This window comes from Priceomyces carsonii (genome assembly GCF_900007245.1).
Source record: "Priceomyces carsonii strain CBS4050 genome assembly, scaffold: Debaryomyces_carsonii_scaffold_4, whole genome shotgun sequence".
In the NCBI taxonomy this organism is placed as follows: domain Eukaryota; kingdom Fungi; phylum Ascomycota; class Pichiomycetes; order Serinales; family Debaryomycetaceae; genus Priceomyces; species Priceomyces carsonii.
This window is the reverse complement of record NW_026946677.1, coordinates 677,692-693,512: the sequence shown is the minus strand read 5'-3', so window position 1 is coordinate 693,512 and position 15,821 is coordinate 677,692. Positions and strand designations below refer to the sequence as shown.

At 37.0% G+C, this 15,821-nt stretch overlaps 8 protein-coding genes across 8 annotated transcripts; 5 read left to right on the top strand and 3 right to left on the bottom strand.

Moving 5' to 3' along the window:
- Nucleotides 1-19: 19 nt before the first annotated feature.
- RPL39 (60S ribosomal protein eL36) lies at nucleotides 20-372 on the bottom strand (the record flags this gene model as incomplete). The annotated part of the gene is made up of 2 exons (XM_062953813.1): nucleotides 20-306; nucleotides 327-372. 2 exons carry the CDS (start codon nucleotides 370-372, stop codon nucleotides 20-22), a joined length of 333 nt encoding a protein of 110 aa, XP_062810578.1.
- Nucleotides 373-1,190: 818 nt separating this feature from the next.
- On the bottom strand, nucleotides 1,191-2,075 carry PRCAT00003853001 (mitochondrial 54S ribosomal protein bL28m; the record flags this gene model as incomplete). Its single annotated transcript, XM_062953812.1, has 1 exon — nucleotides 1,191-2,075. One exon carries the CDS (start codon nucleotides 2,073-2,075, stop codon nucleotides 1,191-1,193), a length of 885 nt encoding a protein of 294 aa, XP_062810577.1.
- Nucleotides 2,076-3,303: 1,228 nt separating this feature from the next.
- Nucleotides 3,304-5,472, top strand: SCH9 (serine/threonine protein kinase; the record flags this gene model as incomplete). Its single annotated transcript, XM_062953811.1, has 1 exon — nucleotides 3,304-5,472. The coding sequence occupies one exon, from the start codon at nucleotides 3,304-3,306 to the stop codon at nucleotides 5,470-5,472; it is 2,169 nt and encodes a 722-aa protein (XP_062810576.1).
- Nucleotides 5,473-5,989: 517 nt separating this feature from the next.
- PRCAT00003851001 (uncharacterized protein) lies at nucleotides 5,990-7,135 on the top strand (the record flags this gene model as incomplete). The annotated part of the gene is made up of 1 exon (XM_062953809.1): nucleotides 5,990-7,135. One exon carries the CDS (start codon nucleotides 5,990-5,992, stop codon nucleotides 7,133-7,135), a length of 1,146 nt encoding a protein of 381 aa, XP_062810575.1.
- Nucleotides 7,136-7,385: 250 nt separating this feature from the next.
- Nucleotides 7,386-10,382, top strand: GPI13 (mannose-ethanolamine phosphotransferase; the record flags this gene model as incomplete). Its single annotated transcript, XM_062953808.1, has 1 exon — nucleotides 7,386-10,382. One exon carries the CDS (start codon nucleotides 7,386-7,388, stop codon nucleotides 10,380-10,382), a length of 2,997 nt encoding a protein of 998 aa, XP_062810574.1.
- A 261-nt stretch (nucleotides 10,383-10,643) lies between these two features.
- PRCAT00003849001 (alpha-1,2-mannosidase MNL1) lies at nucleotides 10,644-13,157 on the top strand (the record flags this gene model as incomplete). Its single annotated transcript, XM_062953807.1, has 1 exon — nucleotides 10,644-13,157. The coding sequence occupies one exon, from the start codon at nucleotides 10,644-10,646 to the stop codon at nucleotides 13,155-13,157; it is 2,514 nt and encodes an 837-aa protein (XP_062810573.1).
- Nucleotides 13,158-13,433: 276 nt separating this feature from the next.
- Nucleotides 13,434-14,546, top strand: BAT21 (branched-chain-amino-acid transaminase; the record flags this gene model as incomplete). The annotated part of the gene is made up of 1 exon (XM_062953806.1): nucleotides 13,434-14,546. The coding sequence occupies one exon, from the start codon at nucleotides 13,434-13,436 to the stop codon at nucleotides 14,544-14,546; it is 1,113 nt and encodes a 370-aa protein (XP_062810572.1).
- Nucleotides 14,547-14,646: 100 nt separating this feature from the next.
- Nucleotides 14,647-15,660, bottom strand: HYM1 (Hym1p; the record flags this gene model as incomplete). Its single annotated transcript, XM_062953805.1, has 1 exon — nucleotides 14,647-15,660. One exon carries the CDS (start codon nucleotides 15,658-15,660, stop codon nucleotides 14,647-14,649), a length of 1,014 nt encoding a protein of 337 aa, XP_062810571.1.
- Between the last annotated feature and the right edge of the window lie 161 nt (nucleotides 15,661-15,821).

Genomic DNA, 15,821 nt, shown 5'->3' with positions numbered 1-15,821 from the left:
GGAATGCAAACTTGCAAGCTTAGTGTCTTCTAGATTGAGCAATGACTTGGTTCATTTCTTCAACTTTTCTCAAAGCTCTCTTGTGAGTACCCAATCTCTTCTTAGCCAACTTCTTAGCTCTCTTTTCACCAGAGTTTCTAATCAATTCGATCAATCTTCTTTCGTATGGAGCCAAACCAGAGACTTCTTTGACAATGTTTCTGACGAACTCAGTTCTCTTTGACAAAGCACCCTTTCTGTAAGAAATCTTTGGAGCTACTTGTTTTGAATTGACCTTGTGGCCTTTGTTTAAACCAACAGCAATACCTAAAAATTGTTAGTTTGACCATTTAATAAAAATAGAATAAGAAACGGATCATTCGACGAGAACATATTTTTCCTTTCGTATATGTATTTCAAAAAAGAAGGGGCGCAACTGCTTTATACATCCTGATTCTTATGGTTAATCGATCTACCGTTTGTCGTACAATGTTATTCATGCCGTTTAAATTTCATACTCATTAAATAGTCGTCATTAAAATATTATCTTTTGAAATGGTAAGAACAGCGTCACTATTACTCATGACCTCAAACATATATTATATGTGCCTTCGTGTCATCATAACTGTGAGTTACAAAGTACCCTGGTAATCTAATATCATCTATTCATGTGTCCTTCAAATTTTTCATGGTTCTTACAGTTCTGGTTTTCTTTGTTACCATATCCCCCATCAAAATGCTGAAAACATCAAACTTCCGTATCTTGGATTAAATATAACATACCTGACTTAGCCATCTTTATTGATAGAGTTTCTTTAAAATTGTTGATGGAAGTATCTGAAAATCTTAAGTCAGAGTTTAAAAATTTTTCAAATATGGTAGTACGCAGTAGAGGGTGAGCACATGAGGCAAATAGCGAAAAAGAAAAAAGAACACAAAACCTGCATTTAAATATTTATATATGCAGTATACAAAATGGTACACAAAAGGGCCCTTAGCCCTAATCAAATGACTCTGCATAACTATATGGCAACCGTTAAACATTCTTTCAGGTATCTTTAGTTCGTCGCTGCAATCCTATTTATTCACCATATATGTAAGAGGACTCAGTTTCATACACATGAAACCAAATATTCGAAATCTAAAATGTTTTTAAATTAGTTTCAACGCATTATATATTTTTCCATTCTATGAACTATGTACATATATGTTTAGGCTGTGACGACAGAAAAATCATAATTGTAGCCTTCTAATTTATCCACTACTTCTTTGAAAGTTAAGTATGAATGGTTCGAAAGAAACAGGCGCCACTCAAGGGGTCTATAACTATCTCTTCTGGTATATTCGTAGAGTTCTCTTAACAATTTTTGTCTTCCTACAATGAAATTCCTTCCATCAGGATGAACGTACCAAACCTTTTGCTCCTTACCATCCTTATTTACAAATGGAAGACTATCTTCCTCTTTCTTCTTCAATACGTCGTAACGTAATTTCCAGCCTTTAAGCCCAAGGGTCTTGATTCTAGCTGGCTTATCTTTCGTAAGATACCTGTCAAGCCCGCCTTCTCTCGTAATTGTCTTGAGAACTTTAGTTGATACTCGAGTTTGAATAGACTTATTTAATGTTTCCGACCATAATTTGGTCTTGACAATGTTGGGTCTGTGTGCTCTCAAATTCTTATTGCCTGACTCTGAACAACTTTTTGATCTTTTTCTTTGTAAGCCACCATACAATCCCCTGTTCTGACGCTTAAAAAACATAGCTTCATATTCGTAAACGGGATACTTGGGTTTGAATGGCATTACAGCTACACCTTTCAGTGAATCTCCCTCTTTGTATTTCTTAGTATCCACCGGTTTGGCATATTTTAATATTTTGAAATACTTTTCTTTAGATGCAACAACGGACAGCGAAAACATTCTCAAAGGTATGTTATTATTCGGTGCAGACCCCCTAAATGTATTCAGTTGTCCAAATACTAGCATTTTACCTGCTACTATCTTGTCGGTCAGTCTGGAGCTGGCGCCTACGAGCCTGACTCTACTGGCCTCCAACAAGGCGCCTATTCTTGGTGCACCTCTACCCAAAACAAACATGTTGAATTATTTTAGTCAGCTTACCCTGAATATTTAAGCGTTGCACCGTTTAGTCGTATTCTTACTTCTCTTTGTTTTACCAAAGCTAGTATGGGCCAATATTCACTTTCCTGATCAATACACGTCCATTTTACTCTCTCATTTCATCCTATATACAGGAAAAGGTCAAAACCAGTTCGGAATTCTTTCTCGCTAGGAATCCAGCTGGACCTATACGCACAAGATGATGTTAACTTTAAAACTTTAAAAAGTTTACTTTACATGTTTCCTATACACAATCTCGATTGAATCTAATGAGCCCACAAATGTGGAGTTCTATTTTATTTCTTACCATTCGCTTGTGATATAAACTAATTACGAGATTTCTTTGTTCTCCGCTTCTTATACAACGGCTGAACACATTAGGATTGCAGAGGCATGTAGAAACTCCGAAATGGGGTTGATAAGATAAAAACTGTAGTGAGGATCAGGGACCTGGGATTTGTTATTGATATTAATTAAAGAAGACTTCGTAGAATTCAGCTGTGTTCCGTAATAAACGTTCCGATCGTGCTGGCAGGCCGGTCAACGGTCTCCGTGGTGAGTCTGGGCTGCGGTTTTGGCGATCTAACGTAATGTCGTGCCGGACACCAAACTACTGTTATCGATCGTGATGGCCCCACGCAAATTAGATCCTTCTTCCTCTCGGAAAAGGCTATATTTATACATAACTGATAGAAAACTCTAGCTTGTTGTCAAGTGAAAGATTGACACTGACGCGCATAAATAGCGATAAGTATGTTTCGTTTTTTCCCTTCTTCTTTTACCTGAATGAAATGATTACGTTTTACTTGGTAAAGTAATTATTTCAGAAGGGCGTTAGAGATTGAGTTTCCGAAGGATGAGGGAACAGATAGTCTGTCCTTTTGCTTTAAAACTGATTTATTTATCGCGAGACCATACTAACCAAGCAAAAGGCTTAGTAACACGGAGATTTGCACATTAGAGGCAAAATCGGAGTTCTTAAGTACGAGGGAGGAGCAAGATTTTTAAACCAACATATCAACTCTGCCGCGGTGATAATACAACAGGAGAGCTTTTGTTGTATCATAAAATCGCTTTGAATCCCATAATTGAGATTTCAGTTCTGGTTTAGTGGACTTAATAATTTTTTTATCCTTAGTTGGCTTTTTGGAGAGTGAAATCCTTTCACTCTTATTATACTCTCTTGATATACTAAAGTTCTAAAATGGCTGACTTTGCAAAATCAATACTTGGATTGCGAGGTTTTTATAGAAAAGATGGAAGTAATGGCATTAGACCTGAAGCTGATCAAGAGAATCAACCTATTGCAGAGGGAGAACAGCAGCACATCGTCGAAAACCAGAGTAAATTTTGGCCCAAAGGTTTGTCGAATGCAGCCCCAGCTACAGCTGTTTCGAACAATTCCCTAGTATATGGCACTACAACGAATCTCAATACTGGAGTTTCAGAAACTTATTTAAATCAAGCTTTTCGGACTAATGGACTAAATTCGGACCTGAGTGCTTCGAGTCAGTACGGGCAACATGAAAGGCAACAGCATAATCAAAATTATGAAGAGCTCAATGAAGCATATGACTCGATTGACAATCCTAAGAGAGCCGAACACTTCACCCAGGGCCAACCCTTGATTATAACGACAGATGAGAACGGAAATACACTCCGTCACCTGAAAGATAGTCAACCAAAGGGTAAGTTGAAAGTTACCATAGTCGAAGCGAAGGACCTACCTGCATCACAGCCCTATGTTGTGTGTACGTTCGAAAGCTCGGAATTTGTCACTGCTGCTCCAGGCTCTTTTGGCAAGTCTCCGCTACATAACCATGATTTTTCAAGAGCAGCTGTTCCAATGAGAAATCATCCATCTGCGATGTATCAGAGACAATCATCATCTCATCAGTTAAATATGGCAGGCTCTACTAATCCAATTTGGAATCATGAGGCGATGTTCGATGTTGTGGGATCTAAATCTGAGCTCGATATATCTGTTTATGATGCAGCTCGTGACGATGAATTTCTTGGTCATTTAAAAGTATTTCCTCCCACAAACGCAGATAAAAATAGCTCATCGGAATGGTGGAAGCTAAAGCCGAGGATTATTGGTGAAAGAGTACAAGGTAGTATTAAAATTAAGTGGGAATATTCCTCTTTGGAAAAGAAGTCTTTTGGGCCCGATGATTTTGATATATTGAGACTATTGGGAAAGGGCACTTTTGGTCAAGTATATCAAGTTAAGAAAAAGGATACGGAAAGAATTTATGCCATGAAGGTTCTTTCGAAGAAAGTCATTATTAAGAAAAAGGAGATTGCTCACACAATTGGCGAGAGGAATATCCTCGTACGTACTTCAGCAGCAGCTTCTCCTTTTATTGTTGGCTTAAAGTTCTCTTTTCAAACCCCAACGGACTTATATCTTGTCACAGACTACATGTCAGGGGGCGAGTTATTTTGGCATTTACAGAAAGAAGGTAGGTTTGCTGAAGACAGAGCAAAATTCTATATCGCAGAACTTGTTTTAGCATTACAGCGTTTGCATGATAATGATATTGTGTACCGTGATTTGAAGCCTGAAAATATTCTTTTGGATGCTAATGGTCATATTGCCTTATGCGATTTTGGTCTTTCTAAGGCTAACTTGAACAACGATGGAACAACGAACACATTCTGTGGTACCACTGAATACCTTGCGCCTGAGGTTCTTTTGGATGAATCGGGATATACTAAGATGGTCGACTTTTGGTCATTGGGAGTCTTGATATTTGAAATGTGTTGTGGATGGTCACCATTTTACGCAGATAATACGCAGCAAATGTATAAGAATATTGCATTCGGTAAGGTCAGATTTCCTAAGGAGGTATTGAGCCCAGAAGGAAGATCATTTGTAAAGGGTCTTTTAAATAGAAATCCTAAGCACAGATTAGGCGCTACCAATGATGCAGCAGAGTTGAAAGCCCATCCTTTTTTCCATGATATAGATTGGAATCTTTTGAGGGAAAAGAATATCCCACCTCCATTCAAGCCACATTTATCTTCAGAGACTGACACTTCTAACTTTGACCCCGAGTTTACTTCGGAATCAACTTCAGTGTTAAGAAAACAAATGGAGTTCGCATCCACTCCGTTGTCTCCTGGAATGCAAGCTAATTTCAAAGGCTTTACATACGTTGATGATTCAACAATGGAAGATCAATTTGACAAATTCCATAGAATGAACACTTTCAAGGGGCCAGGCTCTTTTATACCTGGTGATCCTAACTTGCCCCCTGATGAAGACGTTATAGATGACGACCAAATAGACGAGAAGGATGAGATGGAAATAGATGAAGATCATCATATGGATGATGAAGAATTTGTTAATGGAAGGTTCGATCTTTAAGGGAATTTTTTATCATGGTTTAGTATTATTACACTTATCATTATTACACTTATCACTGTTATATTATTATTTAAATTTCATTCACATGGCTTGTCTTACTCACTATTGATATTATTTGGGAACTGTGGCATGTATTACTAACAAGTATTTTTAGCTGATTCCATCTTACGTCTTGGTCCTCACCTTTTCCGTCTAGATCCTCAATGTTTCAAGTCAATTGTAATGGTCTAACTTTAATTTTCCTTTTTTTTTTCCCTTTCTTTTTAAACACTTTATGCCAAAAGAATATGGTGAATCGACTCTATAGTGTCTCTTTATTTATTAACAGAATAATATCATATTACCTCATATATCATTATTATATTATACACTATACTAATATCTTCAAATTTTACTTCTGATATGTAGTCCATTATTGTGTAATAACCAAAAATTTAAAACGAAGATGTTTATCACTTTATTTCATAAAAGCAGCTGAATAAACAGATAACTAGAAAATAAGTCAAATCCAACGAATATGTCCCAACCTGGACGGCCCAGGAGGCGTGGAAAATTACCAACTAATAGTTTTCAACGGATGCCAAAGTCTTTGCACCAACAACAAGGACCAGGAACTAACATGACAAAAGATGAACCAACAATTCAGTTACACGATGAAGCGGACCTAATTTCATTCCGTAGCGATGCGTTGGCTAGATTCGTAACAAATCAGGAATATTTGGAGAATGTTACCTCGAAGTTTATAAATACTTCGAAGATTATTCCACCAAGCGTCTTTCCAAGTATTGCGGAATCTCCAGAACATAATAAGGAGCAACAACACCAAAAACAATCTATTAAAATACGAAAAGACTTAGAAGCATTAAAGTCAAGACTGATTGGACTAAAGGAAGATCTCGAAAAGGAAAAGAGTTCTCTGTCATATCTTTTGGATGATGATAAATACAACTTTCAAAAGAAGTCTATCGATGAATTAGCAAGGTTACAATCAGGATTGGGCGATAAAGAATCATTTGATAAGCTACAAGAATCCTTGGACCGTATCATGTCAGAATTTCAGAGCCAGTTTCATAGAACTTACACGGCAATCCCTTCCCACAAAAAGTATTCAATTCCTGCTGAAAAGATATCTAAGGATATAAAAATCGTCCTGGCGCCTGAGAATTATGACCCAAGACTGATAAATTCATTCATTTCAATAAATGGTAACGGAAACACGCAGAATGATGGTGAAAATGACAATAGTCATGGAAATGACGAGCTTCAAGATATCAGTGGAGACGACTTCAACGATACCAATGGATTATTTCTCGATCTAGAAGATCATCACAACAAAGAGTATGATAATGATTCCAATATTCCTGACAATTTTGCGATGACTATGGTCAACTCAAATGGCGGTGATGAAAACTCAAATGACATAAGTGACCCTACAGCTAACAGCATGCAAAGAAGCCAGGGTCAAGGTGACGGAAGTGACGCTATAAATCAGCTTTTAGAAACCGGCGAAGGAACAGCGGGCCTTGCTCAAAATGAGTCGGACATTATAAATGACGATATGGGTGATTTGATCAACTTTGATGTAGGTGAAGAAGATCCCATGATTAATGAAGGAACTTTTGATCAAGACTTCTTGAGTCAAATAGACCACAGTATGGAATAGCACGGTCTTTTATATGCTATCTTATATATTGTATTATATCTATATTAATATTACATTTAACCACTAAATATCAAATCACGTGCAGGCGTTCGCTCCATGGCTCTTCGTATCATTTTTGAAGCGAATCTTGGGCATGCAAAAATAATAGTTATTGTTGACAAGGAGGTGAAAATATCCATTACTATAGATTATAAAGAGGTCAACATTAAATAGCAAAAGTGTTGCCATCTAAGCAATACAGTGGACTGCTATGGACCAAGTACAACAAGAAAGCGTGGAGTTTCCCGCGAGGCAACGACTACTCCAACAACAACAACTTCAGCAGGAAACGAGAGCTAGAATGAGACAGCAAAAACTTAAATCAACATTTTTGGGTTACTTGGCAGTGTTGATATTTTTTTCCGCTGTACAGTTTATTGGCATTGCATTTTTCACGCTGGGATTCTTATTATCACGACAGGTGTTACCAAATATCTCAGATTGTTCAGGTCAAGAAATCGATCCGTGCATGAAGCCCGCCAAGTTTGATAAGGCCATAGTTTTAGTAATTGATGCATTAAGGTTTGATTTTGCTATTCCCGTAGACGGGTCTAGTGAATATTACCATAACAATTTCCCTATTTTGTATGACCTCGCTCAACAAGATAATGGAGTGTTGTTGAAATTTATCTCCGATCCACCAACAACAACATTACAAAGGCTAAAGGGAATGACTACAGGATCTTTGCCTACGTTTATAGACGCGGGATCCAATTTTAATGGAGATGCTATCGACGAGGACAATTGGGTGTCTCAATTGCAAAAGAATGATAAAAGTATAGCATTTATGGGAGATGATACGTGGTCAGCATTGTTCAGTCATAATTTTAATCCTAATTTATCATTTCCATATCCCTCATTAAACGTTTGGGATTTGCATACCGTTGATAATGGGGTTATCGAGCATCTTTATCCGTTAATGCAAAAAGAAAATTCGTCCAAATGGGACGTGTTAATTGGGCATTTTCTAGGAGTTGATCATGTTGGACATAGGTTTGGACCTAATCATTTCTCAATGAAAGACAAATTAGAACAAATGAATAAGGTTATAAAGGAGGTTGTATCGAATATGAATGATAATACATTGCTTATAGTAATGGGAGATCACGGTATGGATTCCACTGGAAATCATGGTGGAGATTCCCTAGATGAGTTAGAAAGCACTCTTTTCATGTATTCAAAGAAGAATGTCTTCGATAAGAAGAATGCAGCAACTTATGATATTACCAATTTAGGTAAGAATTATAGATCGGTTCATCAGATAGACCTTGTACCAACAATATCCTTACTTCTCGGTTTACCTGTGCCCTATAATAATTTAGGATTTCCTATCGATGAGGCATTCGCTAATGAGCGTGACCTTAGTAGCGCTGTCTATAAAACTTTATTCCAAATTCGAAGGCTCAGATTGGCGACGCCAAACTTATCTTTCGAAATTACTGAAAGATTTAGCTACTTGATAAATGCTTATTCAAAACTAGGCCGTGGAAAATATCACAGTTTTATCGAAGAAGCTAAGAAATATCAATCTGCTGCGTTGGAGGAATGCAAAATGCTTTGGGCTACTTTTGATTTAAAAACAATAACAATTGGTATAATTCTTTTGTTCATGTCATTCACCTTCATAATGACGTATTCTAGATCTATTCCTTCAGTAAGGGTACTGACTATGTCTTTTGAATTTATAGGATCTGTTATTGCTATGTCTTTACTAGGTCTTGTTTCAAGTCTGTCTATTTACGTTGTCTTGAGTCCTAGAGGGTTCGACTTGAAGCAATGTCTTTCAATAGGGTTATCATTAGGAATAATAACTGGTTTTTGGGCACCGATCATGGACAGATTTAGTGTGAATTGGCTCTGGCATCAAGTGGCAGATTTTTTCACATATAACTTCAATTTTTGGTCTTTTTTGGGTCTCCTATTCATAACTTTGCATAGTTTGATCTTTGCATCGAACTCTTACGTCATTTGGGAAGACAAGATGGTGCTGTTTTTTCTATTAGCTTTTGGTGGTTGCTGCTTATTCCGTTGTGCAACAAACAGAAACATGCTGACACCGGAGAAAATATTAGCTGCGCTGCACTCGATAACCTTCATAATTTTTACAAGATTAGTTTCTATGATAAACTTATGCCGTGAAGAGCAGCAAATGTTTTGCACATCTACGTTCAAGACAAATTGGTGGACAATTGCCCTATTACATTGCTGTTCATATGCTCTTCCCTTAACTATAAAGTCATTTTACAAACTAACAGATTCTTATCACTCAGCCGCTCCTATTTGGATTGGAACGGGACTTAAATTCATGATGACAATGAATGCATTTTATTGGACTTTCGAATACATAGAAAATGTCGAGTTTCTTAAGCATCAAAATTCATTCATTAGTGGGCCATTGCTAAAGTCATTGAAATTAGCCATTGCCAGGATTGTGATGTTTTTTTGCTTAGTTCTTGCGAACTTCAGTTGGTCGAGGGGTCCGCTTTGTGTCAAACTTGCCTTGACGGAGTCTGACGGTGATGCTTTCACCGGAGATCAGCCAAGGAGAACGGCTACGATATTAGGCTACGAAAATGTATACGGTTCATCCTACTTCTTGTTGGTCTTGAATTTCACAGTTGCCGTAATGCTTGTCATGAAGCCAATCGGGGCAATTTCTATCTGCATGCTACTAATTCAAATTCTTTCGCTCTTAGAACTTTATTACATCCTAGATTTGCGGAGGAATTTGATAGCCCCAATACTTTTTGGACTTTTAGGGTATCAGCACTTTTTCAGCACGGGACATCAAGCCACAATTCCATCTATTCAATGGGAAATTGGATTTATGACAACGGAATCTATATTCTTTCCGTTCACGCATTTGAACATTTTATTGAACACATTTGGATCCTTTGTAATTATATGTTTATCAATACCGCTCATCACTTTATGGAGGCTACCACCCTCGAATAAGCCTATCACAGTCTTGTCCCAAATAATCACTGATATAACGACTTTAATGACCTATCAAACCCTAACAAGTTTGTCAAGCTTAATATTTGCAGCCTATTTCAGAAGGCATCTTATGGTATGGAAAATCTTTGCTCCAAGATTCATGCTTAGTGGTCTTTTGTTAATTGTCACTAATATTACATTGATTATATTCACACTCTGGTTTGGAACGGGGAAGATTTTGACCCAGGTCAACAGAATATTTGGTAAATAAATGGTCACTTACCTTTTACTAATCAGCAACCAAGTATCTATTATTTATATTCATAATTAACAAGATGTACTATAAGCAGGTAATAAAAAGCGCCTTAGAACTTACCGTCTGTTCGTTATCTTTTACTTTGTAATATCTTGTAATAATCTCGTAATATCTTGCAATAATGAAGCGTTTTTTATATTAAAACCAGTGAAAAATATTATTATTGAGATGTATTTCCATACTGAATTATATCACTGAATCATATCTAATAATTTCATGTTTCACTGGATAAGTAATAGAAGTGTACAAATACTGACGTTAACTTTATCTGCAATACTTTTTGATTTGGTTTCTGCTAATTTCAACTCATCATTTACCCCAGAGCATTTGAGACATCTTCGAAATCAAACGAGAGGCTTATTCAAGCATGCTTGGATATCTTATATAAATTTCGGGTTTCCAGCTGATGAAGTGAGACCAATCACATGTGAACCTTATGGGCATGACTTCAAAAACATATTCAATACCGTCCAAAATGATGCCATGGGAAATGTGTCACTGACTGTGCTAGATAATTTAGATTCTTTAATTATCATGGAAGAATGGGACGAGCTAAAAAAAATGCTTAGCTATTTGAAAGAAGAAAAAGATACGTTGTTTGAAAAGGACACAATTGTTCAGGTCTTTGAGTCCACCATAAGAAGTTTAGGAGGACTTCTATCTGCCCATTTACTTCTTACGGATGTTACAAATAGTGAAATGAAAATGGAAAAATGGGCACCATTGAAAGAAATATCAGATGCATACGATGGATTTCTTCTTAAGATGGCATATGGATTGGGAAAGAAGCTTATAGTAGCTTTTAAAACACCTTCAAGCATACCTTATCCAAGGATTAATTTGGCTAAAGGACTTAAAGATATTCCGATTACTCTTCAAATAGACAATTGTTTATCTGGCGCCACGACTCCAGTACTTGAATTCAAGCTACTATCCAAATTGACAGGAGATCCAGAGTTTGAGTATTTCACGCAGCAGACGTTTTGGAAACTCTGGTCGTCAAGACTGATGCTTAATTTGATTCCTATGACCATAGACCCAATTTCAAATAAATTCAAGGATGCAATTACTGGAATAGGTGCCTCTGTTGACTCATTTTATGAATATGCAGTTAAATCCTCAATTGTTTTCAATGATGAATATATGTGGAGTGTATTCACGGAATCATATAAAGCTCTTTTGACACATCTGGCTCAAGGTGGAAGTTCATCTGATGGATATATGCTTTTCCCTAATGTTGGAGTGACAGATGGGTCGTTATTTTCTTCTTGGATTGACCTGTTGGGGGCGTTCTTTCCTGGCCTACAAGTCTTAGCAGGACAGTTATCAGATGCTATCAAAACGCATTTATTATATTTGAAGATTTGGGATTTCTTCGATCTGATACCTGAAAGATGGACGTATATGCAAAGTTCAATATCACCAGAGAATGGGTTAGATGATATAATTCCCTTGGAATGGTATCCTTTAAGGCCTGAGTTCATTGAATCAACTTATTATTTATACAGAGCTACGAGAGATCCTATGTATTTACTGATTGGTGAACGAATATTAGATTTATTTGAAACTAGATTTAAAACCACTTGTGGGTTCCAAGGAATTCAGGACGTACGGACGGGCGAAATTCAAAATAGGATGGAAACGTTCGTTATGAGTGAAACTTTAAAATACCTCTATCTTTTATTTGACACAAAAGATGAAATTTTTTTGCATTCTGATTTAATGAGTAACAAGAATTGGGTTTTTTCAACAGAAGCGCATCCCCTATGGTTTAATAAACATTTGGATCCGGCAGTGTATTTAAAGGGTCAGGGAGAGAAGCCATTTCTCAAGTCATTTTTATCCTCAATAAGCAAACACTACAATAGCTCGCTTGATATTAATTCAAGTGCTGTTTACAGAAACATCTCTTCACCTCAATCGTTCCACTTCGATATACCAGGTCTAGAAAGCTACCCCCATATAAATGTTGCTGATCCTTTCGAATCAAGATTTGATCGATGCGAAGTTAATCCATTACAGCAATATAAAAAGAGCTTTTTAATGTCTGGCTTTTATGTGCTAGACAATTTATTCCATGCTGACATAGCATTTGAAAAGTCATTTATGAGACCAAGTTATTTGCCGCAAGAAATTTTAGATGGAAGCTATATTGAACTAAGAAAGTCATTTTTTGACAAGTTTTCGATGTTTCTTCCTCTTACAGAAGAGCTAAGTTTTCAGTGCCCAAGGTTTGCAACCACCGAACAATTTGAACTTATTATGGGAGACCTTGGAGCTATAAATGACATCGAAATTTCACAAATCAAGTTGAACAGCCTGGCTATATCTTCATCACTAGAATCGCCGCTACTTGAGAATGATCTATGGATCCCGGAATTAGTTGCTTTAAGACTCAAACTCGAGCGATTGCAACCTGGCCTAGTTGATGCTAAAAACTCCCTCATAACTCACGACTATATACGTTCCTTGAGACCAGATGATTACGAAGCTATAAATTTCACTGGTACCTCTTCTATAGCGGGCAACACAACCAAAGACGTGAATATGGCTCTTCGGTTGAACAAAGTCAATGGAATCTTTGTAAACTATGGCCTGATTGTGTGGACATTGCCATTCGTAGCTCCAAAACCAGAAGATGGGTCTGAAGCACTACTAGGCGTTAATAGCGACGGCAGAGTATCATTTAGGGGTAATGTCATCGAGAATTTAATGGTTTGGTACGGTTAATGTTATCTAGTAGTTGTTTAAACCGGAAGTCGTGTGAGTCATGGGTGAAAAATTCCGTACTTAAATACCATCTCGGCTATAAATCATCAATGATTCAACGAAATTCTTTAATAGTAGTGTCAGTAAGTATTTATAGAAGCTATTGCTAACGATAGAGTATACTAAACCATCATATATAGAGAGATGAGAATTAATAGATTAGCACATGTGCCACTCTCATCATGGTTTAGATTCGGTAATAGAAATTTTACTAACCGATTAAGATATATTAGTACAATGTCAGCACCATTAGATGCAAGCAAGTTGGAGATCACCAAAACAACAAAACCTCAGGAGAAGTTACCGAATGACAAATTGGTTTTTGGTAAAACGTTTACCGACCATATGTTGGAGGTAGAATGGACACAAGAAAAAGGATGGGGAGCTCCCAAGATTAGTCCTTACCATAATCTCTCTTTGGATCCGTCTACGGTTGTCTTTCACTATGCATTCGAGTTATTCGAAGGAATGAAAGCATACCGTGATGCAAATGGTGATATAAGAACATTTAGAGGCGATAAGAACATGGACAGAATGAACAAGTCGGCCGAGAGAATAGCTTTGCCAAGTTTTGATGGTGAGGAGTTTCTTAAGCTTATTGATCAGTTCTTGTTATTAGAAAAAGACTTTGTTCCCGAAGGATCGGGCTTTTCATTGTATTTAAGACCGACCATGATAGGTACAACTGCTTCATTGGGTGTAGGAACTCCTGATAGAGCTCTTTTGTACTTGATTGCCTCTCCAGTGGGTCCTTATTACTCGACCGGGTTTAAGCCAGTTTCTCTTGAAGCTACCGATTATGCTGTAAGAGCATGGCCAGGTGGTGTTGGAAATAGGAAGTTAGGAGCAAACTATGCCCCATGTATCAAGCCACAATTAGAGGCCGCTCAAAGAGGTTACCATCAAAACCTTTGGTTGTTTGGAGAAGAAGGTTATATCACTGAGGTAGGAACTATGAATGTTTTTTTCGTGTTCAAAGGTGAAGATGGGAAGAAAGAATTGGTTACTGCTCCATTAGATGGTACTATCTTGGAGGGTGTCACTAGAGATTCGATTTTAGATTTGGCTAGAGAGAGATTACCATCTAATGAATGGAATGTTAATGAGCGTAAATTCACGATCCACGAGGTTCAAGAGAAGGCCGCTAATGGTCAGTTAGTTGAAGCTTTTGGTGCTGGTACTGCAGCTCTTGTCTCTCCTATCCTGAACATAGGCTGGAGAGGAAAGGAGATATCAGTTCCTGTTGGTTCTGGAGATGCTGGTGACCTTACGAAGCAAATTGCCGAATGGATCAAAAATATACAGTATGGAGAGGACGAATTCAGAGGATGGTCAAGAGTTGCAAAATAGATAGATTTGTGAAGGAGCGTTATTCTTCTCCAATACTTTATATAAGAATCAATAATCGATTCTTCGTACCTATATAAGGTCTATGTAATGCAAAATATGTTCAATGAATTCTTTCTATATCCGGTAATTTTTGAATTTCACTCAATATATAATCTCGTTCATCAACCAAGTTAAGGTCATTTGAGCTAGTCACATTGAAAGTTTTGAAAAACTCGAGGAAGTTCTCCTTATTTTTTATCAATATGTCTAAAATGCGTTGTGACTTCTTTGGCTTCGCAACGAAAAACTTGAAAATATGGAAGCCTTCGATCTGCAAATTTTTCAGTTTGTCACACATAAGTATCATGATCAATTTCAAGTTATTTGTATCATCAAAATATTTGTTTAAAAAGAATTGATCTTGTCTTTGTAGAACTAATTCTGATAAAAGTCTCACACTTTGTCTTTTGGTCACATAGTTATCAGACTGAATAAGTTTGTTAATGTTAGAAGTGAATGCATCGTAATTCTTCGATAGAAATTCAGACACAAGCTTTTTATGAATAGTTAATAGATCATGCAATGTGCTAAATGCATCAGTGGCAAGCTCGAATACTGGTACTTGGACATACTTAAAGTAATTCCAAAACGTTGGGCTTAAAAGAACAAATCTATTGATCGACTCAAATTTGATACAGTCTCTCAAAAGCTGTCCACATATTAAGCCAATCTCTGGCGTTTCGGGACCCTTTGCCAATAAAAGTATTATTTCTGGCTTCGAAAGCAAATACTCAACTGTGGGAGACTTGCTCCCTATTTGCCGTCGTAATAAAGTCAGAAGTAAATTGAGTACATCCTTTCTAGAGTCAAAATCTAACTTCTTCAAGTTAACGATTAGATAATAAAGACAATCTGTCGAATAGATCTCCTGTGCTAGAAGTGAAATTTGATCTGGCTGAGGATCATTTTCATCATCACCATGCAATATTATCTTCGCTTGTTTCAAATATCGACCGCATTCATCCTGATACTTCTTGTTATTATCACTGGTAGAATCTAGTTTGGCAACCAGTTCATTCAATGCTCTAACTAGTTCTTGTGGTGTCTTGGGATTCCTTTTAAATAAGAACGCCATTAAATTTAGCTGGCGGTTACCTCTAATCTATAATAATCCTTGAAAATATACCGTAAAAATGCTTGCTTCAAGTTTTATGACTCAATATTATATTTTCTTGAAAGACCTTTTAATATGCTAATTCAATGAACTTGAACAAAGTAGGTTGGTTACAAAGAACG